General features: G+C 42.2%; 1 protein-coding gene across 1 annotated transcript; it reads left to right on the top strand.

Annotated features, from left to right (window-relative positions):
* Window positions 1-1,251: 1,251 nt before the first annotated feature.
* On the top strand, window positions 1,252-17,307 carry ccdc120b (coiled-coil domain containing 120b; the record flags this gene model as incomplete). Its single annotated transcript, XM_084317678.1, has 9 exons — window positions 1,252-1,300; window positions 3,130-3,251; window positions 5,365-5,466; window positions 5,932-6,052; window positions 10,232-10,291; window positions 11,136-11,289; window positions 15,664-15,765; window positions 16,070-17,107; window positions 17,214-17,307. The coding sequence occupies 9 exons, from the start codon at window positions 1,252-1,254 to the stop codon at window positions 17,305-17,307; spliced, it is 1,842 nt and encodes a 613-aa protein (XP_084173804.1).
* Window positions 17,308-18,865: the final 1,558 nt, after the last annotated feature.

An 18,865-nucleotide genomic window follows, 5' to 3' on the forward strand; every position in this document is an offset into this window, starting at 1 on the left:
GTGAGAGCAATACACCTTTTAGACCTTACTTTGTCTTGATGATGTATCCCAGTCAGTGGTAATTATCTTTACTCAAAGGTACAATTTCGAGGTACTTCAAATATTGTGCTTTTTATACTCCTATACTTTGTCTGAAACCATACTAGTTACTAAGATTTTGTATAGAAAACAAAGCCTGACAACTTCAAGATGACATAATCAAAGCACCATAACTAGACCACATACCACTTTAACATAACCTTTAATCAGAGCAGCATAACTGGACCACATACCACTTTAACATAACTTTTAGAGGTCAATGGATCAAGGATGGAACGCTCCCAAGCACTGGAATACACAATCATCACGTATAATGTGTACTTTTACTTTTGATACTTAAGTACATTAGATATCAAACACTTCTCTACTTTTACTTAAGTCGAATTTTGAATGGAGGACTTTTACTTTGACCAGTGTACTATTTTATCTGGGTATTTCTACTTTTACTTAAGTAAAGGAACTGTGTACTTCTTCCACCACTGATTGCAGTTTAGAGATACTAATACTAATCCTAATACTGGCCAAAAACACTCTAAAAAAAAAGAAGTTATAAATTTTGAATGTTTGAATGCCCCTCGCTGGCCACTCAGGAATGCTGCTAAAGGTTGCTCTGCGTGTGACAAAGTTTGACTGGATAAAAAGAGGCATCAGTATTGCCTAACTGAGTCATGTTGTCGGCTATGTGTATTTCTTCCTTTAGGGGAGCAGAGTATTTGTCTCACAGTTTGGGCATGATGTTTGTAGATGGCCATCATAAAGGAACACGCCGACATTATGACACTTACCGTTTTCTCCGGAATTTGACAAGAAGATAGATACCAATTTCCTCTCTCCAGGAGAGGTGTTTTTGGCTAGCTATTCCGTATTTGCTTCCATTCGTTTGTGCTAAGCTAGGCTAGCTTGCAGCCGGATAGCTTTGTACTGAACGCACAGAGAAAATTGGTATCTATCTTCTTGTTTGACTCTGGAGAAGACGGTAAGAGCATTCCACATAATGTTGGCGTGTTCCTTTAACAGCTTAGTAGCTGTTTTTGAGGGGGGAAAAGACTGAGTATCTGCACTCAAGGTTGTGGTATCAGTATGGGTATCGGAAATTAAAAAGTGGTATGAAGCTGTCTCTGTCCCAGTTGTGACGTTCAACCTGGGATTCTGTTTCAGCAGGTAAGGGTTTGGCTGGGAGTGTGAGTTGTAAAGTCCCCTGTTTTACATCGTATGGAGGTCAAGGGTCACCTGATCACATCCATGGGTTTGGGAACTCCAGGTTAGTATGAATACCAATACCAACTACAATTACTGCTGTCATTAAATGTATCCTGTGCTCCAAAGCCTTTGTTCTCTCTCTCTCTCTCTCTCTCTCTCTCTCTCTCTCTCTCTCTCTCTCTCTCTCTCTCTCTCTCTCTCTCTCTCTCTCTCTCTCTCTGTGTCTCTAGTTCTTTCTCTCTCTCTCTCTGCATCCCAAAAGTGCATATAACACACACACACACACACACACACACACACACACACACACACACACACACACACACACACACACACACACACACACACACACACACACACACACACACACACACACACACACACACACACACACACAGATGGTATGGCATGAAAACTGTTTGATTTTCCTGGCTGTACACGTGATGAGAAAACAAATGTATTCCTCTCTTGGGAACTGCCAGCTGAAAGAAATACTGTATGTGTGAAAGGCTGTTATATCCAAATATAGCAGTGCAGCTGACAGATAATCTTATCAAACCACTGACTGGAGAACAGTCGTCATGCTGTTGAATCCAGACATCGAACCACTGACTGAGAACAGAATACAGACAGTCATCAATACCAGAGACACACCAAATCTTTCAATCTCCTTAAATTTTTAGAATTCAAGGAGAATTATCTTTTTATTTATTTTAATTTGTATGTTATATCAGCATTTGACACCTTCAAATCTGAGTAAAAAGAAAAGTATTCAGATACACTTTTATGTCAAAACCCAATCCATAATAAAAAAAATATAAACAAACAAACAAAATTAAGCACAGATACATGTTTTCATTCTCTTGTTGATTGACTGAGCTCTTGATACAAGGACAATATGTAAATATGGGTAAGACTGGAGTAAAACATATCAATTTAAGCAATAGAACACAAGAGAGAGTGTGTTATACAGTAGCAAATAACATGACGACTGTGTTCGCAGATCATCTCAGCCGTAATGTTATATATACACACTATAACACATGGCCTTGAGTGTTCTATTGCTTTTATACAAAAGTGTTTATACAACATCTGGTGTCATATTGTGAATTTAGCTATCAAGTTTTGACGAAGAGTCAATTCAGCTCTGTATCGCTGTGATTTTATAGTGAATAACACATGGCTTTCAGCTAAAGAGATCGCTTGATCAGAACCAAATGTTGCATAAATTCAGACTTTGTTGTTAGCAACGTTCCAAAAAAAAAAAAAGCACATTTTCCATCTACAAATCAAACTCTTCAACAATGTATGTGAATCGGGCGGCTGGGTAGCACAGCGGACTAAGCGCCTGCCTACCACCGCAGAGACACTGGTATCGAATCCAGCTGTCAGCGGTACCTCCGGCTTGGTCGGTCGTCCATACTAACACAATTGGCAGTGTTAGCGGGAGGGAAGCCGGTGGGGTGTGTATCCTGGTCGTTGTAAACAGCGACTCCTACAGGTCAGTCAGGGCACCTGCTCAGCGAGGAAGGGAACTGGGAGAAGTAGTGTGATCCTCCCACGCGTTACGCTCCCCCAGTGAGGGTCCTCGCTGTCAGGTGAAAAGAAGCGGCTGGCTGACTCCACATGTATCGGAGGAGACATGTGATAGTATCTATCAACCCTCCCTAGACCGGCAAGTGGGGGGCAAATGCGCGCAACGACCAGGAAGGGAATTGGCATAACGACTCAATTGGAATGGGAGAAAAATACAGAAAAAGGGGGAGAAAAAGTAGATTTAAAAAAAACAATGTATGTGAATATGCCCCACATTTATGAGGTCAAAAGAAATTCTGGATTGAGGTTTTAAAATAATTTCTGTATGTGTGTGCTGGTGTTAAGATGTTACAGGTCGCCAGGATGGTAAACTGCAGGCGGAGCGTGTCGCTGCGCTCCAGGAGAGGAGACAGGTGCTGGAGGCTCTGCTCAGCAGTCGAGTGGGAGAGCTCAAACAAGTCTGTTTGCACGAGGCGGTCAGTTCGATGCGCATATGACCCAGAGTACAGGGTTATTATGGTTATACAGACTCTTTCAATGGCGTTTTCAGTTGCTAGGTACCGACATTGTGGAGAATAGTTAAATTTTACTGTTTAATTCGCTAGAAATTAGCCAAATGAGTGAATCATAAATAAGAGTGGCTATTCTGATACGTTTAAATTCCTCTAGTCTTATCTCCCCACCTGCAGTTATGGAATTCTGGACTTGAAAAAAGCTGAGATGTTTTTCACTGAGGCTAATGCCCTTGTACACCAGGAACATCTGAAATAGTAAATCCAAGACTCCTAAATTTGGCTGCTGAGATGAAAGAACAATATCTGACAACTTCTTTTTCCTCCAGAGTTGCATCAGTCAGAGAGTGTTTACTTGATTTCTCCAGATGCAGAGCCAAAAATACCTCCTAGCGAGGCGGCAGCAGCCTCAGCCTTTCACAGACATCTGTTTCACGCATCGCTCTGTTTTGAATTGGACATCATTTGCTTCTCAGCTTCTCTGTTCGAGGGGTTTTCTTGCCTTTAGAGACGATCTCTACTCTGTATAATGCAGCTAATTTGTTTTTAATGCACTGCTTTTTAGGCCATGTCATTCTATAATCAAAACACTTGCCCATTTATAAAGTTTTAACCTAGTGACTTTAGCTTTTATAAAGTTTTATGCTATAACTAGCTTTTATAAAATTTTAACCTAGTGACTTTAGCTTTTATAACGTTTTAAGCCAGTGACTTTAGCTTTTATAATGTTTTAAGCTAGTGACTTTAGCTTTTATAAAGTTTTAAGCTAGTGACTTTAGCTTTTATAAAGTTTTAAGCTAGTGACTTTAGCTTTTATAAAGTGTTAAGCTAGTGACTTTAGCTTTTATAAAGTTTTAACTTTAAGCCAGTGACTTTAGCTTCTATACAGTTTTAACCTAGTGACTTTAGCTTTTATAAAGTTTTAAGCTAGTGACTTTATCTTTTATAAAGTTTTAAGCTAGTGACTTTAGCTTTTATAAAGTGTTAAGCTAGTGACTTTAGCTTTTATAAAGTTTTAACTTTAAGCCAGTGACTTTAGCTTCTATACAGTTTTAACCTAGTGACTTTAGCTTTTATAAAGTTTTAAGCTAGTGACTTTATCTTTTATAAAGTTTTAAGCTAGTGACTTTAGCTTTTATAACATTTTAAGCTAGTGACTTTAGCTTTTATAACGTTTTAAGGGGGTCATCCCTATGTTCCACGGGCTCTATGTTCCCCGGGTTCTATGTTCCCCGATTGATTGATTGATTGATTGATTGATTGATTGATTGATTGATTGATTGATTGAAAATTGTATTAATGTCCGCCTTGTTTCGAACTGCTTGGTGACTCTTTCGAAGTTGGTTAAGGTTAGAGTTTGGAATCAGGGCTGGTGGTCTATCGCCCTGCTCTAAAGATAAACTCTAAGCATAACCGACTATCTATCGCTACCGGGGAACATAGGACCCAGGGAACATAGACATGCTCCCGTTTTAAGCTAGTGACTTTAGCTTTTATAACGTTTTAAGCCAGTGACTTTAGCTTTTATAACGTTTTAAGCTAGTGACTTTAGCTTTTATAAAAAGTTTTAAGCTAGTGACTTTAGCTTTTATAACGTTTTAAGCTAGTGACTTTAGCTTTTATAAAGTTTTAAGCTAGTGACTTTAGCTTTCATAACGTTTTAAGCTAGTGACTTTAGCTTTTATAACGTTTTAAGCCAGTGACTTTAGCTTCTATACAGTTTTAACCTAGTGACTTTAGATTTGATCAAGTTTGAAGCTAGTGACTTTAGCTTTTTATAAAGGTTTATGCTAGTGACTTTAGCTTTTATAAAGTTTTAAGCTAGTGACTTTAGCTTTTAGCTTTTATAAAGTTTTAAGCTAGTGACTTTAGCTTTTATAAAGTTTTAAGCTAGTGACTTTAGCTCTGGCACATTTATCTCTAAGCCATCCAGAATTTAAAGGATGGTTGTCTTGATACTAGCCGTAGCCTGTTTATTACCAATGGTATTATTAGCGTATTATAACATTAACATTCAGACCTATGAGAACAACAAGAGATTTTTTGTCTGAGGAGGGCTACTGTCTGTGTTGTCCAGGAGCTGACTGGGAAGCTGCCTCGTGCTTTCCCCCTGGAAACAGGAGAGAAGCCCCCACTGGTACCGCACAGGTCTGGCCTGGCGCCCAACACCAAGGCAGACGTAAGTGGACACCCAGAGGAGAGATGGTATCCACACAGCAGCAGTATGTAAATGTGTACTATGGGCACACCGATACTGATACCGGTATTCATACAGGCTATGACGGGGTATCAGTATCAGATAATTTCCCCAGTACTAATTTTTTTTTATTTGCTTGATTTTATTATTGTTGTTTTTTGGCAGATAGAAGAATATTAAATCTCTAATGGAGGATTCCCCCCCCCCCCCCCCCCCCCCCCATGATTTAAATAATGGGCTAAATCCATACTGTTGAGTAAAAGTGATGGATTGGATCGGGATTTGTTACTTGGTACTTGTTACTTGGTACTTGTTACTTGGTATTGGACGATGTTAAAATCTTCCGACTCTGAATCTGTTTGGGCAGTGGAAAGGTGGTTGGTATCAATGCTCCCTGATGTGTCCTATATGATAAGTCATGGCTGAGTGTGTTACTGTTTTATACAGGATGAGTCCGGCCAGAGAAGACAGATGAAAGCCCTCTTCACTGGTGCTCTATACCGGCACTCCGAATCAGACAGGACTGTTCCAAACAGCAAGAGGACAGTCCATCGAGGGTGTCACACAGGTGAGACACAGTGAAGCAACTAAAAGTGACAAGTTGTCAAATCTAACGGTAAACATTTGGAAAATCAGGATGATCAGTATTGTTTAAAAGACGTATTTAGCTAAATAAAAAGTTATATATGGCCGTTGTATCTTTCCCTGAGCATATCCCTCAGATGCACTTGTTGGTAGCCACAAGTACTTTTTTTTGTTATTGTATTGTTTTTTTGTATCCACTTTTTCTCCCAATCTTTTAAAAATTTTCTCCCATCCCAATTTCGTATTTCCAATTCTTCCCTCCCCTGTCTTCGTTGCTAGACTATGCCTCCCGCTGGTCGGCTGTAGTGAGGATAGAAGCCTTGCATCACGTGTCCCCTCCGGTACACGAGGAGGCAGCCTGTCGTATCTTTTCACAGCAGCAACTCGAACTCTCAGTGGCGAGGAGTAACGCGTGGGAGGCTCACGCTGCCCCCGATACTTCCTGTTTCAGCCGCACCGGCGTCACCCAACCGACCTGTAGGAGTCGCTGTCCACAACGTCCAATCCCCACCCACCGGCTTTCCCACCCTCTAACACTGCCAATTGTGTTAGTATGACGGCCGGCCAAGCCGGTAGCAACGCCGAGAGCTGGGCTCGATACCAGCATCTCCTGCGTTAGTAAGTGGCGAGCGCCTTGCCCACTGTGCCACTCAGCCGCCTTTGTTATTGTATTGTAAGTTTACTAGTTGCTATGAAATATATAGTAGTTCTAACTTAAAGGGATATATTTTTAGAACCCACTAAAAATACAATTTCTTTTACTAGTATATTTACTAAAAGATACTTACTAAAAACCTAGCAATAAAAAAAGCACCACAGGCGATGTGGAGGAGAGAAACCTCAAATGGGCTGTTCAAAGGGGATCCCCCAACTGGATGTCAGTGATAATAGGCCTATGTTGCTATCAAGATGGATGGAGAATAGAACGGGCGAATAATTGGTATGTATGTACAATATGTATGATGAAACACATGGTAGCAATAGTATCTAAGGTACATAAGATTTTTTATTTTTTATTAAAATAAATAGAGCTAATAACAACAACAACAAAAAAAAGCATAGGAAAACATATATTCCCATAGTATAGTCATATTCCCCAGGGGGTAGGAGAACCGCTCGGATCCAGTTGAAGTAGACTGGGGGTGGATCCATTGGGCCTGTGGTAGTCAGAACCGGTTTTAAGAAGAATAGCCGCTGCAGTCGATGCTGTTAGCCACATCAAGGACGGCGCAGGGAAGATCACACCACCTTGACCATCACCTCGAGACATCCACTTACAGAGAGACAGGGAGACATGGGTTAGAGAGCTCCCATGTTCGCAGTGGGCAGACATAGGAGCAATAAATACATGTAATAAGTATATATATATATATATATATATATATATATATACATAGTAGCACTAGCAATAGAATCTAATTATATAAGAAAAGTATGAAATTACAGTAATAAATATAACTAAGAACAAAGAGGCATAGAACTACAAGCGGATGAGATACAAGAAGAGGGCTCAGGGCCATTTCTCCCGGGGGGCAGAAGAACCACTCAGAAGAGGTTGAAGTAGAGCGGGCATTGTTAGATGCTGTAGGTCAGAATGAAGACAGCATGGAGCGGATCCATGGCGCTAGTGGTGGTCAGAACCAGGTCAGAACCAGGTAGAGCAGTCGCTGCAATCTGTATGTCAACACACTATCACTCGATACATCCACTCAGAGAGACAGGGACAGGGGTTAGAAAATAAACAGACACCCTAACTGAACTAACCAGATTAAACTAAGGGTCTACTCGACCAGGTGAGATCAGGGTAGGCACAAAAAGGGCAGCAAATTAGACCCAGGCAACTACCGCCCTGTTTCTATTCTTACCTCCATCTCGAAAGTCGTGGAAAAAAATTGTATACGACCAGGTCGAAAAGTACCTTGCGGAAAAAAATCTAATCTACGAATTCCAATCTGGCTTCAGAACATCCCACTCCACTGACACATGCCTTCTCTATTTGAACGACCACATCAAACAAGAGGTGGACGCAGGCAAATACTGCGGCATGGTCATGCTGGACCTACAAAAGGCCTTCGACACTGTCAATCACTCCATTCTGATTGACAAGCTAAAAGCAATTGGTTTTGATAGTCTTATCAGTGAGCTGGATGTAATCCTACCTGGAAGGGAGAGAACAGATGGTGGAGGTAAACGGTACCCTATCCCCCCCCTCCCAGTGAGCTGTGGTGTTCCACAAGGAAGCATACTAGCTACTGTTCCTAATTTATGCAAATGACATGTCGTCAGCTTGTGACTGCAACTTGTTCCTGTTCGCGGACGACTCAGCCCTGCTGGTCTCTGACAAGAACAAGTTACAGGTTGAAAAAACCCTCAGCTCTGAACTAGGCAGAATCAACAAACTATCATTTACGCCTGGGTAAAACAGAGTCCATTCTCTTCGGTTCAAATAACAAACTCAGCAAGACCGACGGCTTCTCAGTTACAGTGGGTGACAATATTGTCACAAGGAAAGATGAAATTACATACCTAGGATCCATCCTAGAGGCAAATCTTTCCTGTGATAAAATGGCATCCAATGTAATCAAAAAAGTCAACCAACGAACTAGATTCTTGTACCAGATCTCCTCTCTGGTAAACAAGAATACCCTGAAGACTCTGGCAGGAGCACTCATTCAAGGGTACTACAACTATGCTTGCACCTCATGGTACCAAAGCACCTCAAAGGCGCTCAAATCAAAATGACAAACATCACAAAACAAACTGGTCAGACTACTGCTTGACCTTACTCCTAGAACCCACCTCACCCCTGCCCACTTTGACAACCTAGGATGGCTTAAAGTAGACGAAAGAGTACAGCAACTTGCAATGGGCCTGGTTTACAAGATTAAGGTACCCATGTACATGTCAAATACTTCCCAAAGGTCAGTGAATACCACGACCACAACACCAGAGGGAGCTCCACAAATCATGTTAAACCCAGATTCGGCTCATACAAGGGACTAAACACGTTTAGCAATTATGCCACATCAATGTGGAATGCCCTACCCACAGCTGTAAAGGAATGTGAATCACTACCCACTCCCAAAGAGCACCTACTGGAGACTGCAATTCGAAGCTGGCCCCTGTAAATGTCCTAACCCAACCCCCTCCAATGTACAGTAAATGTCCTAACCCAAACCCCTCCAATATACAGTTACCCCCCCCCTACCCAACCCCCCCCCCCCCCCACCCAACCACCTCTAATGTACAGTTTCCCCCCCCACCCCACCCCACCTACCCAACCTACCCCCACCTACCCAACCTCCTCCAATGTACAGTTTCTTCGTCAAAAGTATATACTCTCTTTTTTAGACAATTTTTGTATCACAAACAGTACTGTATTTGTAAATCTGGTATGTCATAAATGTCTAGATGTAGCAGTACTGTATGTCATATATGTTATGATGAATTGAAAATGGGGGATCCTGATGTAAACAAGACGAAAGTCTTTCTCTGGTCTGCATCCCCTTAACAATTGTGTGTATTGAGCTGTACTGTATTGTACCCACTCTGCAATCTGTTAATAAAATGTTCAATCAATCAAGACTGAAAGAGAGAGATAAAAGATGGGTCTTCAGCGAAGATTTTAAAACGTCTACAGAGCATCGATAGGAGCCCTGCTGCAGGTAGAGTTCTTTCTCAGCACAATCCATGCTGTTCCTCATACGTCCTCATACTAACTACAGCTAGTTGGCCACAGACCAATGCAAAGTCAATGGGGTCACGCTCCTGTCTGTACAAGCTGACTGATGCTCGTACAGTCAGTCAGCTTGTACAGACAGGAGCTTGACCCCATTGACCTTTCATTTGTTTGTAGCTAACTATTCAGAGCTAGTATGAGTAACAGCATGGATGGGGCTGAAAGAACTCTATAATCATCAACATCAATGTTAAGTAACAAATATGGCTTGGGTTCCAAAAATCTGAACCATCCCTTTAACAGGTACTACTGGCAACAAATACATATTTTACTAATTGAATCCTAAGGTTCTACACATTTTAGTTATCAACGTTTTATCGCTACAAAACTGTCTGCCGTATAGTTCTGTGCAAGTCGCAGTTTGTCCTGTATTTGCGTGGCCTCCTGTTAACCCAGCTATGAACTGTGTTTGTTGTCTTCCAGAGGACACTGTGATGTCAGAAAGTACTAGCTCCATGTCAGATTCAACATCCCATGACAACGGTGAGTCACCCTTTAACACCTTTCAAGAGCCGCCCCTGCGTCGCACGCGCATGCATCCATTCCTGCATTTAACCACAGAGACAGTTTGACATCAACCCTACAGAGCGAGGCGAGAGAGAAAGGCCTTGTGTGTTTTCTAATGCTTCATTTTTCACATTCATAATTTATTGTTCACACTTACCCAGACGTCACATTATATTTCAGCATTGACTCTGGTGTGAAGGATAAGGAATCACATTTATTTTAAATCCAGAGTTTCATGGCTGCCTTACTACGCTCTAGAGGAAAGCGATATGTTTATGTAAAGAATACATGAAGACAGCAACCATCTCCCGCAGTTAAACATATTTTCCTTGTTGTATTTTACTGGACCAGCAGGCATTGCCTTTATCAACTCACAACCTAAAATAAAATATTTTTAACTGCAGGAGAAGTGTGCTGTCTACACATATTTATACCTTAGGCTGCGTGTTCACTTGACACCTTTTTTTTTAGCTATAGTTGTAGCGCAAGATAGACACTTGGGGAGAGATGATAGAAAACCCATTAGAAGTGTTGCCACTGTTTTGCTAAAAGTTTAAATAACCTATAACGTTCTGCAATATGAGTACTAAAGCCATGCTCAGTGCTGTCAGGAACACATTAGTGCAGTGTTTCCATTGAAGCAAACCGGAAAAAGAAGCCAGCACTGAACAGACAAGACCCCAGTGGACTCGCAGCCTCATTCTATGTACTAATAATGACACTAGAATGATGTGCACCTTTAATCGTCGTCCTTTTGTATGTCATAAAATACATCAAGCTGCATTAAAGATAAAACTGTCTTGTTTTCCCTTCGTCCCAGAAGAGTCGTCTCCCAGTGTGGCTGCCGACCACCGCTCCCTCTCCCAGCCAAGGCTGACAGGCAGCCCGGACCACAGGCTCAGTAGGAAACTGTCCCCAGTGGAGATCTACTATGAGATGAGGACACGACGCAACTCTGTCACCAGCTCCGTCAGGTACTCTCTCCCCAGAGACCCTATCAAAGATACTGGATGTAAAGGAGGACACATTGCATGGCTGTGTCGTGTGGATTCTGAATGCACTGCCTTTCAGGTGATGTTATTCAGTATCAAGATACTTCCCCTGATTTTATCTGGCATGTTTATTTCAAAGCCATTAATGGAGCAATAGGTCAGCCGTTGATTTGGGGCACAACTTGGAAATATTTTCAAATCTTTAAGGCCTTTGTGTACACGTGACAAATGTTATGCGCATAACAAGCATGTGTGTTAATAGAGGGTTTGATAGATAGCTTGCTCGTTCCAATGATTTGACCTGCTCGTTTGTTTGATTGGATGTCGTTCTTTTAGCTCCTGCTCAAATCTAAAATGTTGCCAAAAATCTGCGGCCACCTATTGATCCTTTTAAGCAATTAAGTGATGGATGTTTTGAGACAGAATCTGTTAATTACCAATGGTATTGTTAGTATAGACTGTTTCACGAGAACTGCGTTTCTAGGGAACAGTTTGGACCCAAATGTATTTCCTATCAGATATTGGGTCTCATTCCCCAAAATTTTCCAAAGAGTTCTCTTGGAAGACTTATCTTGGAACCGACTGAGACAGAATCAATGACAAGTTCAGTCTGAGTCCCGAACGTGCTGGTAATATGTCTTAAGTGCAGGGCTGTACGCTAAGCTTTTTCACTAGGGGCACACTTGCCCCTAAATGAGAAATTTAGGGGCAAAGAATATTTTTTAGGGGCAAATTTTTAAATAACTATTTTACCATTATAGTAGGGCTGGGCGATATGGCCTCTAAATGATATTGCGATATTTTTTGGCCATATCACGATACACAATATATATCGCAATATTTTGACATTTCCTAAAGCACTTAAAAATGCTTGATTTAACCCTTTGATGCATACAGTCACGCCAATATGATGATTATAATAAGTCCCTGCAACATATGTTTGCATTATTAAACCATGAAGATGCTTTAAAAAATTATTTAATGAAAATGTACTAAGAGTAGTCTACTGACACACTAATAAAAAAAATTATTTACATCTAAGACTATTTATATAAAAACTCTTGGGTGCCCTTTTTTTGCACAGTACTGTGTTTTCTATCCACTTTAGCCAAACACACACACACACACACATATATATATATATATATATATATATATATATATATACTACTGTGAGAAAATTATAAATTCCCCCCCCCGGGTTTTGTTCTAGGTTCGCGTTTTGATCGTCTAAGCTGCCGTAGGTGATGACGTCACACTCGAATGTAAACAGGAAGAGTCTAACACGGAGATGGAAAGTCACAGTGGATGATATACAGAAACGAATAACTAATAAATATGAAGTTATGTTTAAACTTCTGTTGTCAAGCGTTGTCACTTGTCAATATAACCCACCCCCTTTCCTCACTTTTCCACCGTCCCTGCTTCACTCGGGACCACCAGCTAACGTTAGCCTATAGCTCCGCCGTCCCTGCTTCACTCGGGACCACCAGCTAACGTTAGCCCATTGCTCGTGTCAATTAAATTGCATGTTATTAAATGTCCGCGCTGGTCTGTCTAATGAAATTACAACCGCAACATTATGTCGCCTGTACAGCCCTGGTTGTAGGCTAATGTTAGTGTAGTGAAATGCGAATGAAGGGGTGAAATCACTATTCGCAAGCTTGCGAGTAGATATAATTTTTCATTCGCACCGGCCAAATTAGGGGGCAATTTGCGACGATCTCGTCGCAGCGTACAGGCCTGCTTAAGTGGCTCAAACGGTCGCACCTGTGATATGATCTGATATCTGCTTGGAGAATGACACCATGTCTTAAACTCGAAAGCGCGTCCCCGTTCAGGTCATTTGCATGCAAAACAACGCCTCCAGAGCTCCTTATAAGGCAAAGTAATGACGCAGCCGCGTGAAAATGGATGCGGAAGTGCCTTGCGATTCTGCGGCAGTGCCGTCTGGGAGGAATGCAAGTTGCGACCCATCGAAATGAGATTAGATTAATGTATTGTCAATGTCATCATATATAATACAGCTCGTGGTACACCTGCCGCAGCGCGCGCGCACACACACACACACACACACGTGCGCACGCAGAACTGTAGCCTACGGCGTAATGAATGAACGCAGTATAGGCTTATTATTCCATTAATGCCTACGGCGTAATGAATGAATGCAGTATAGGCTTATTATTCCATTAATGACTTGTTGCATTAGGATTGAGTAGATACTATATGCTCTGCCCTACGTACAGTATAGGTATACTGTACGTAGGGCAGAGCATAGTATCTACTAAATCCTAATGAAACAAGTAACTAGAATATATTAAGCCTATACTGTTCATTCATTAGACACGTCGTAGGCCATACTGGTGCACACAAGACTTGTTATGGAATATTAATGCAGTCTATTTCCATGCAATTAGCTTTAGTTCTTATTTATTTATTAATCCACTGTCATTTCAGTGTTGGTGTATAGGCTATATAGTGTATTTCAATTAGGGCTAGGCGATATGGAAAAAAATCATATCGCGATAACGATATGATAATGTTATCATATTTCTCGATATCGATAATTATCGAATTGTTATAAGTATAATTTTTTTTTTTCTTTTTTAACAACAGATGTATGTTTATTTTGCAGCAATTCTTTGTCATTGCCGCCATCTTTAGTGTTACATCCCCTCACACTCCAGTTCTCAGGCTGCAGCTGGTTTAAAAGCGAAAGTAAACCGGCTTCTCTGCTGGCTGTGGCTCCAGGGGAGTTGAACAGTTCTGGCTCTGCTAGTTTATTTTCGATCTTTTGGCGCTTTTTTTTGGTGGACAAACCACTGCACATGTGCACTGTGACTCGTGACTGGAGTCTAGTTCTGCTAGCACACATAGCCTACTGTGTACAGACGGTTTCAAACTGTATTTTTAAATTAGAAAGCAAACAAAATAAATGGACAAGAGAAAAAGAAATCTCAATTTGGTCAGTATTGTCATTTGGACAAGCAAAGCCATTACTTTAAGTTGCAGGCAAGAAAGACAAGTCTGTCCACTGTCTCTGGTTTTAAAACTGCCCTGTTGCAGGTCACAAAAAAAAAAAAAAAAAAAAAAAAAATCGATTTATTTTTTATTTCGATATCGATTATTAAAATATATCGCGATATTTATCGTTATCGTTATATCGCCCAGCCCTAATTTCAATATACGTTTAATTGATTAATGATATATTTGAAGGAATGCAGGTTTATATCAAAGAAATGTCTGTCCCATATAGCCTACCATTAAAACAGATATGTAACAAATAAGAAATACAAATTCCACAGAAGGCATTAAATAATTATTATTTTCAATCATTTCACAATAATTGCATAATTGTGTTTGAATATCTGAGTAATTAAAGTAATTATACATTTGTCCAAAATAGCTGGTATGATTAATCCAGCTGCCCTGTGATCAGATGAATCCATATTATTTGTTTTTCCGACATCAAATGCGTAATTTCTTATCGTACAAATATTGTCATATTTATTTTAATTATGATTAAGTAATTAATTCCAAGGAGGCCTGTAGCGTTAACATGAAGGAATCACTATGAGAACACAGTCTGTCAAGTTAATAACATTTTCAATTAGTCAATCAATCATAAGTGTGCTCCTCAGCTCTCTTAATTCTGCTCTCAGCCACGCTCAAATCTGATCTCAGGAAAATTTGGGGAATCGTGCTACCAGCCCTAATATGTCTTAAATGGGCAGAAATCTGCCTAAGAGGAAATTGTTGGTCGTAATTCCGTTCGGGAATGAGACCCATTGATATTAGCAAACACTACAACAAGTATAGTTTTCTTTATTTGTATCCTTGCACTGAGACAGGAAATAAACTTGGGTCCATTTAGAATGTCTATGTTGTCAAGTTGAAACGGTCTATATTACAGTAAGTAGCATCTGGAAAACATGGATACATGAAAGAATGAGCCATATCATCTACATCTCCCATCGGAGTGAATGGAACCTTTACTTGATTAGCTCTGATCTGCTAAGTGTGTGTGTGTGTGTGTGTGTGTGTGTGTGTGTGTGTGTGTGTGTGTGTGTGTGTGTGTGTGTGTGTGTGTGTGTGTGTGTGTGTGTGTGTGTGTGTGTGTGTGTGTGTGTGTGTGTGTGTGTGTGTGTGTGTGTGTGTGTGTGTGTGTGTGTGTGTGTGTGTGTGTGTGTGTGTGTGTGTGTGTGTGTGTGTGTGTGTGTGTGTGTGTGTGTGTGTGCGTGTGTGAACACCCGTGTGTGTGCCTGCATGCATGCTTATGTGTGATAGATGTTAAACACAGCCTTGTCCTCCCATGTCTAATGTTATAAACAAAATCAAATCTTTTTTTGTATGCAGCCCAAGTCACTCCCTACCAAGGAGTGCATCCAACATTGAAGGGAGAAGCGTTCCGGCTACACCCCTGCTGGCCCGAACAGCCCCCATCAGTGTTCACATCAGGTAATGTCTGCTCTGCTGCCTCTGTAAAATCTGTAGTCCCTCCATGGCTAGAGCAGCCACTCCACCCACTGTGATGACAGTCTGCAGTCCCTCCATGGCCACTGCAGCCACACCACTCACATTGATGACAGGGAGCCTGTCAGCAAGACATGATTTAATATACTCACTGTATGCAGGCAGAGGCTCTGTGTTGCAACACAGATTAGTGTCATATTTAAAGCTTTGGCTCACTTATGTTTGTGATTAAAACTGTTTCATTGATAGTTGCCATGCCTCCTCTTTTTGTGTTCCGTCTCTCTGTCAGATCGAATGTTTCTGGGGGTAATGGATTGAAGCAGTGGTCTGGCAGCCTGGACGTGCCTCACATGATCCCCCTGGCCCAGGAAGGCTCCTCCTCTGACCGCAGAGGCTGCCCATACAGCTCCCGCGCCAGGCGGAGCAACAGCTCGGAGGCCCTGCTGGATCGCTCCAGCCTCCCTGACGACCCGGCCCAGAGGAACGGTATGCCTCCCAGAGGAGGGCCCTACAAGAGCTCCGAGGCCCTGACAGATGGCAAGCTGAGACACATCCACCTGGGGAGCCCCGAGAGGCACGCGGACGGCTCTGTGGAGCAGAGCAACATGCGCCTGTCCATGGGAGGCCGAGGGGTGGGGGCAGGATACAATGAGATACTGATGGATTATATCTGGGGCAAGCAGCAGAGGATGCAGGTGCCTCACCAGCTGTATCAGTCGACCGGCCGGATCTGGCAGGACGTCTCGTCCCCTCGCTCCTCCACCGCTGTGGCGCCTCCCCACGCCAACGGCTTCTCCCATTCCCAGGTCCACCTCCCCAGCGCCGCCCCTCCGTTCAGCCCCATGGCGATCAGAGGGTCCCAGGCCGAGCCACGCAGGGTCAAAGTCACCAGGACCAAATCCTGCGGTCCCTTCATCCCCTTGCAGCAGCACCAGCAGGACGCCATCCTGCTCTCTGCCTACGAGTCTCCCCACCCCGCCCCGGGCACCACCGCCTCCTCCATCCCCAATCTGCACCCCTACCAGACTGAGCTGTCCGGCCCCTCTTTCAACCGCCGGCCCCCGCAGTTCTCCCTCCCCACCCCGGAGGACTCCACACGGAGCCTGCACAAAGCCCTGGCCCTGGAGGGTCTGAGGGACTGGTACCTGAGGAACGCTCTCGGCTACCCCCCCGCCGCGCCTAAGGGCCACGAGGCAGGGATCTCGCGCCTCTCGCACCCCCATCCGCTGGTGCACCAGGCCCAATCCATGCCAGGTGATCCTCTCAGCCTCCACAGATCTCAGATGCCCCAATCCGTCAGCTTCCACGGTCACCCACTGCACGGGAGGTGAGTTGTTTTTGTTTCAACGCCTTCCTTCCACTCAGTTCTCTCAGACCAGTGTGTATAGAGAGTGCCATATTGATTCACTGTTGTCACGTTGTTTCCACGGCAGGTCAATGGAGTTCTCCCTCTATCAGGAACCTGCTCCACAGATGCAGGAAGTTGCCCCAAAGGAGCCCAATGCAGATCCAGGCACGCTGGTCTGAAGTAGCAGAGAACACACACACACACGCACGCACGCACACACACACACACACACACACACACACACACACACACACACACACACACACACACACACACACACACACACACACACACACACACACACACACACACACACAAGCTCATATGATGCGACCTCAGAAGCTAAACAAAACATTGCAACCTCAGCAGCTAAAGACTGAAATTATAGGCAACGTGTAGCTGTACAGTCTGAAAAGCCTCACTGAATAACGCTCTTGTTATAACTGAGGCCAGGACTTCGGTGTACTGTGTGGATTTTTCACCGGAGGGAGCTGACTTAAAATATTCTTGGAGCATCTATTAACAACAATATGGTAATACTGTACTCAATACTGTATCATATAACGTTACTTGATCAAACTCAAGCAGCAAGATCCTTCCTGTTATTCCCGACAAATCTACCCAAGGTATACTTTTTTACAGAATATATAATATGTACTCTAAATTACTATTTTGTATCTTCTGAGACATAAAGATGATAGTTATATTCAAGAGGTAATTTATTGCTCATCAGTCTTGTGATATACAAAGATGTTATATGAACTCATGCCATCTGAAATGTATTTAGACGTTTCCAGTGAATGTTTGTTTGTAAACAAACTATATAGACCACAAATAACATTGTTTCAGTCTTTTTCATCTGCCATTGATTTGCCAGTTGTTTGTATTTTTCATGTTTGATAAAAATGGAGGCGGCCATGTGCTGTAGCGTACTGGAGTAGCAGACAGGAGTGCCTACATGTTTTATTAAACAAAAACAAAAAAAACTGAATATTTGTTAAAAACATTAAAGTGCTTTTCTAATCATCTGCCACGTTAGCATTAAGCTTACTTCTCGAAAATGTTAAGCAGGTCATGATGTCAGAAAATGACGGTATTTGGTATGATGTCATATATTGAGACTTTTATCAGATTCAGCGTATTTGCATCTGCTGGTTGATAAAATGTAGCTTTCTATATTATGCTGACATGAGAGGATTATTTGAACAACTTGAGGAAAACTTTGAGGGCTGTTTTAAGACTGACTGTATGGCATACATTACTGTATGACGGTAATACATCACTAGTTTTTTCTATATTTGGTTGGGTGAGAATCTGCCGGTGTCATACAGAGCACTTTACGAATGTCTTACGCCTTAATGCCCAGAGAAATCGCCACCAAGAGAGGAGATACGAAATGGGACGAGCGCTAGACAGTGTATCAAGTTGGATTAAATAAATAAAAGTGGGGCTGGTGTTTTGGTCGATGTCCGCTACCTGTCTATGGAAGGTTTGTATATAGATTGTAATGATCAGTTTCAGGCTGATTATTGTAGTGCCATAATAACAATGTAAGATTTGAACTAACTGCATAGGAAGTATTTAGTCAGAATATAACCCCCCCCCCCCCTGATAAAAATGTGTTGAAATAACACACTATGTTAACTTAAATGGGGCACTTCACCAAAAAAACAATGCTGATTTATTTGTGCACATAATCTCAACACGTCCAAATACTCTAAACAGTTTTGAACACAT

This window comes from Notolepis coatsorum (assembly GCF_963971535.1).
Source record: "Notolepis coatsorum genome assembly, chromosome: 6".
NCBI lineage: Eukaryota > Metazoa > Chordata > Actinopteri > Aulopiformes > Paralepididae > Notolepis > Notolepis coatsorum.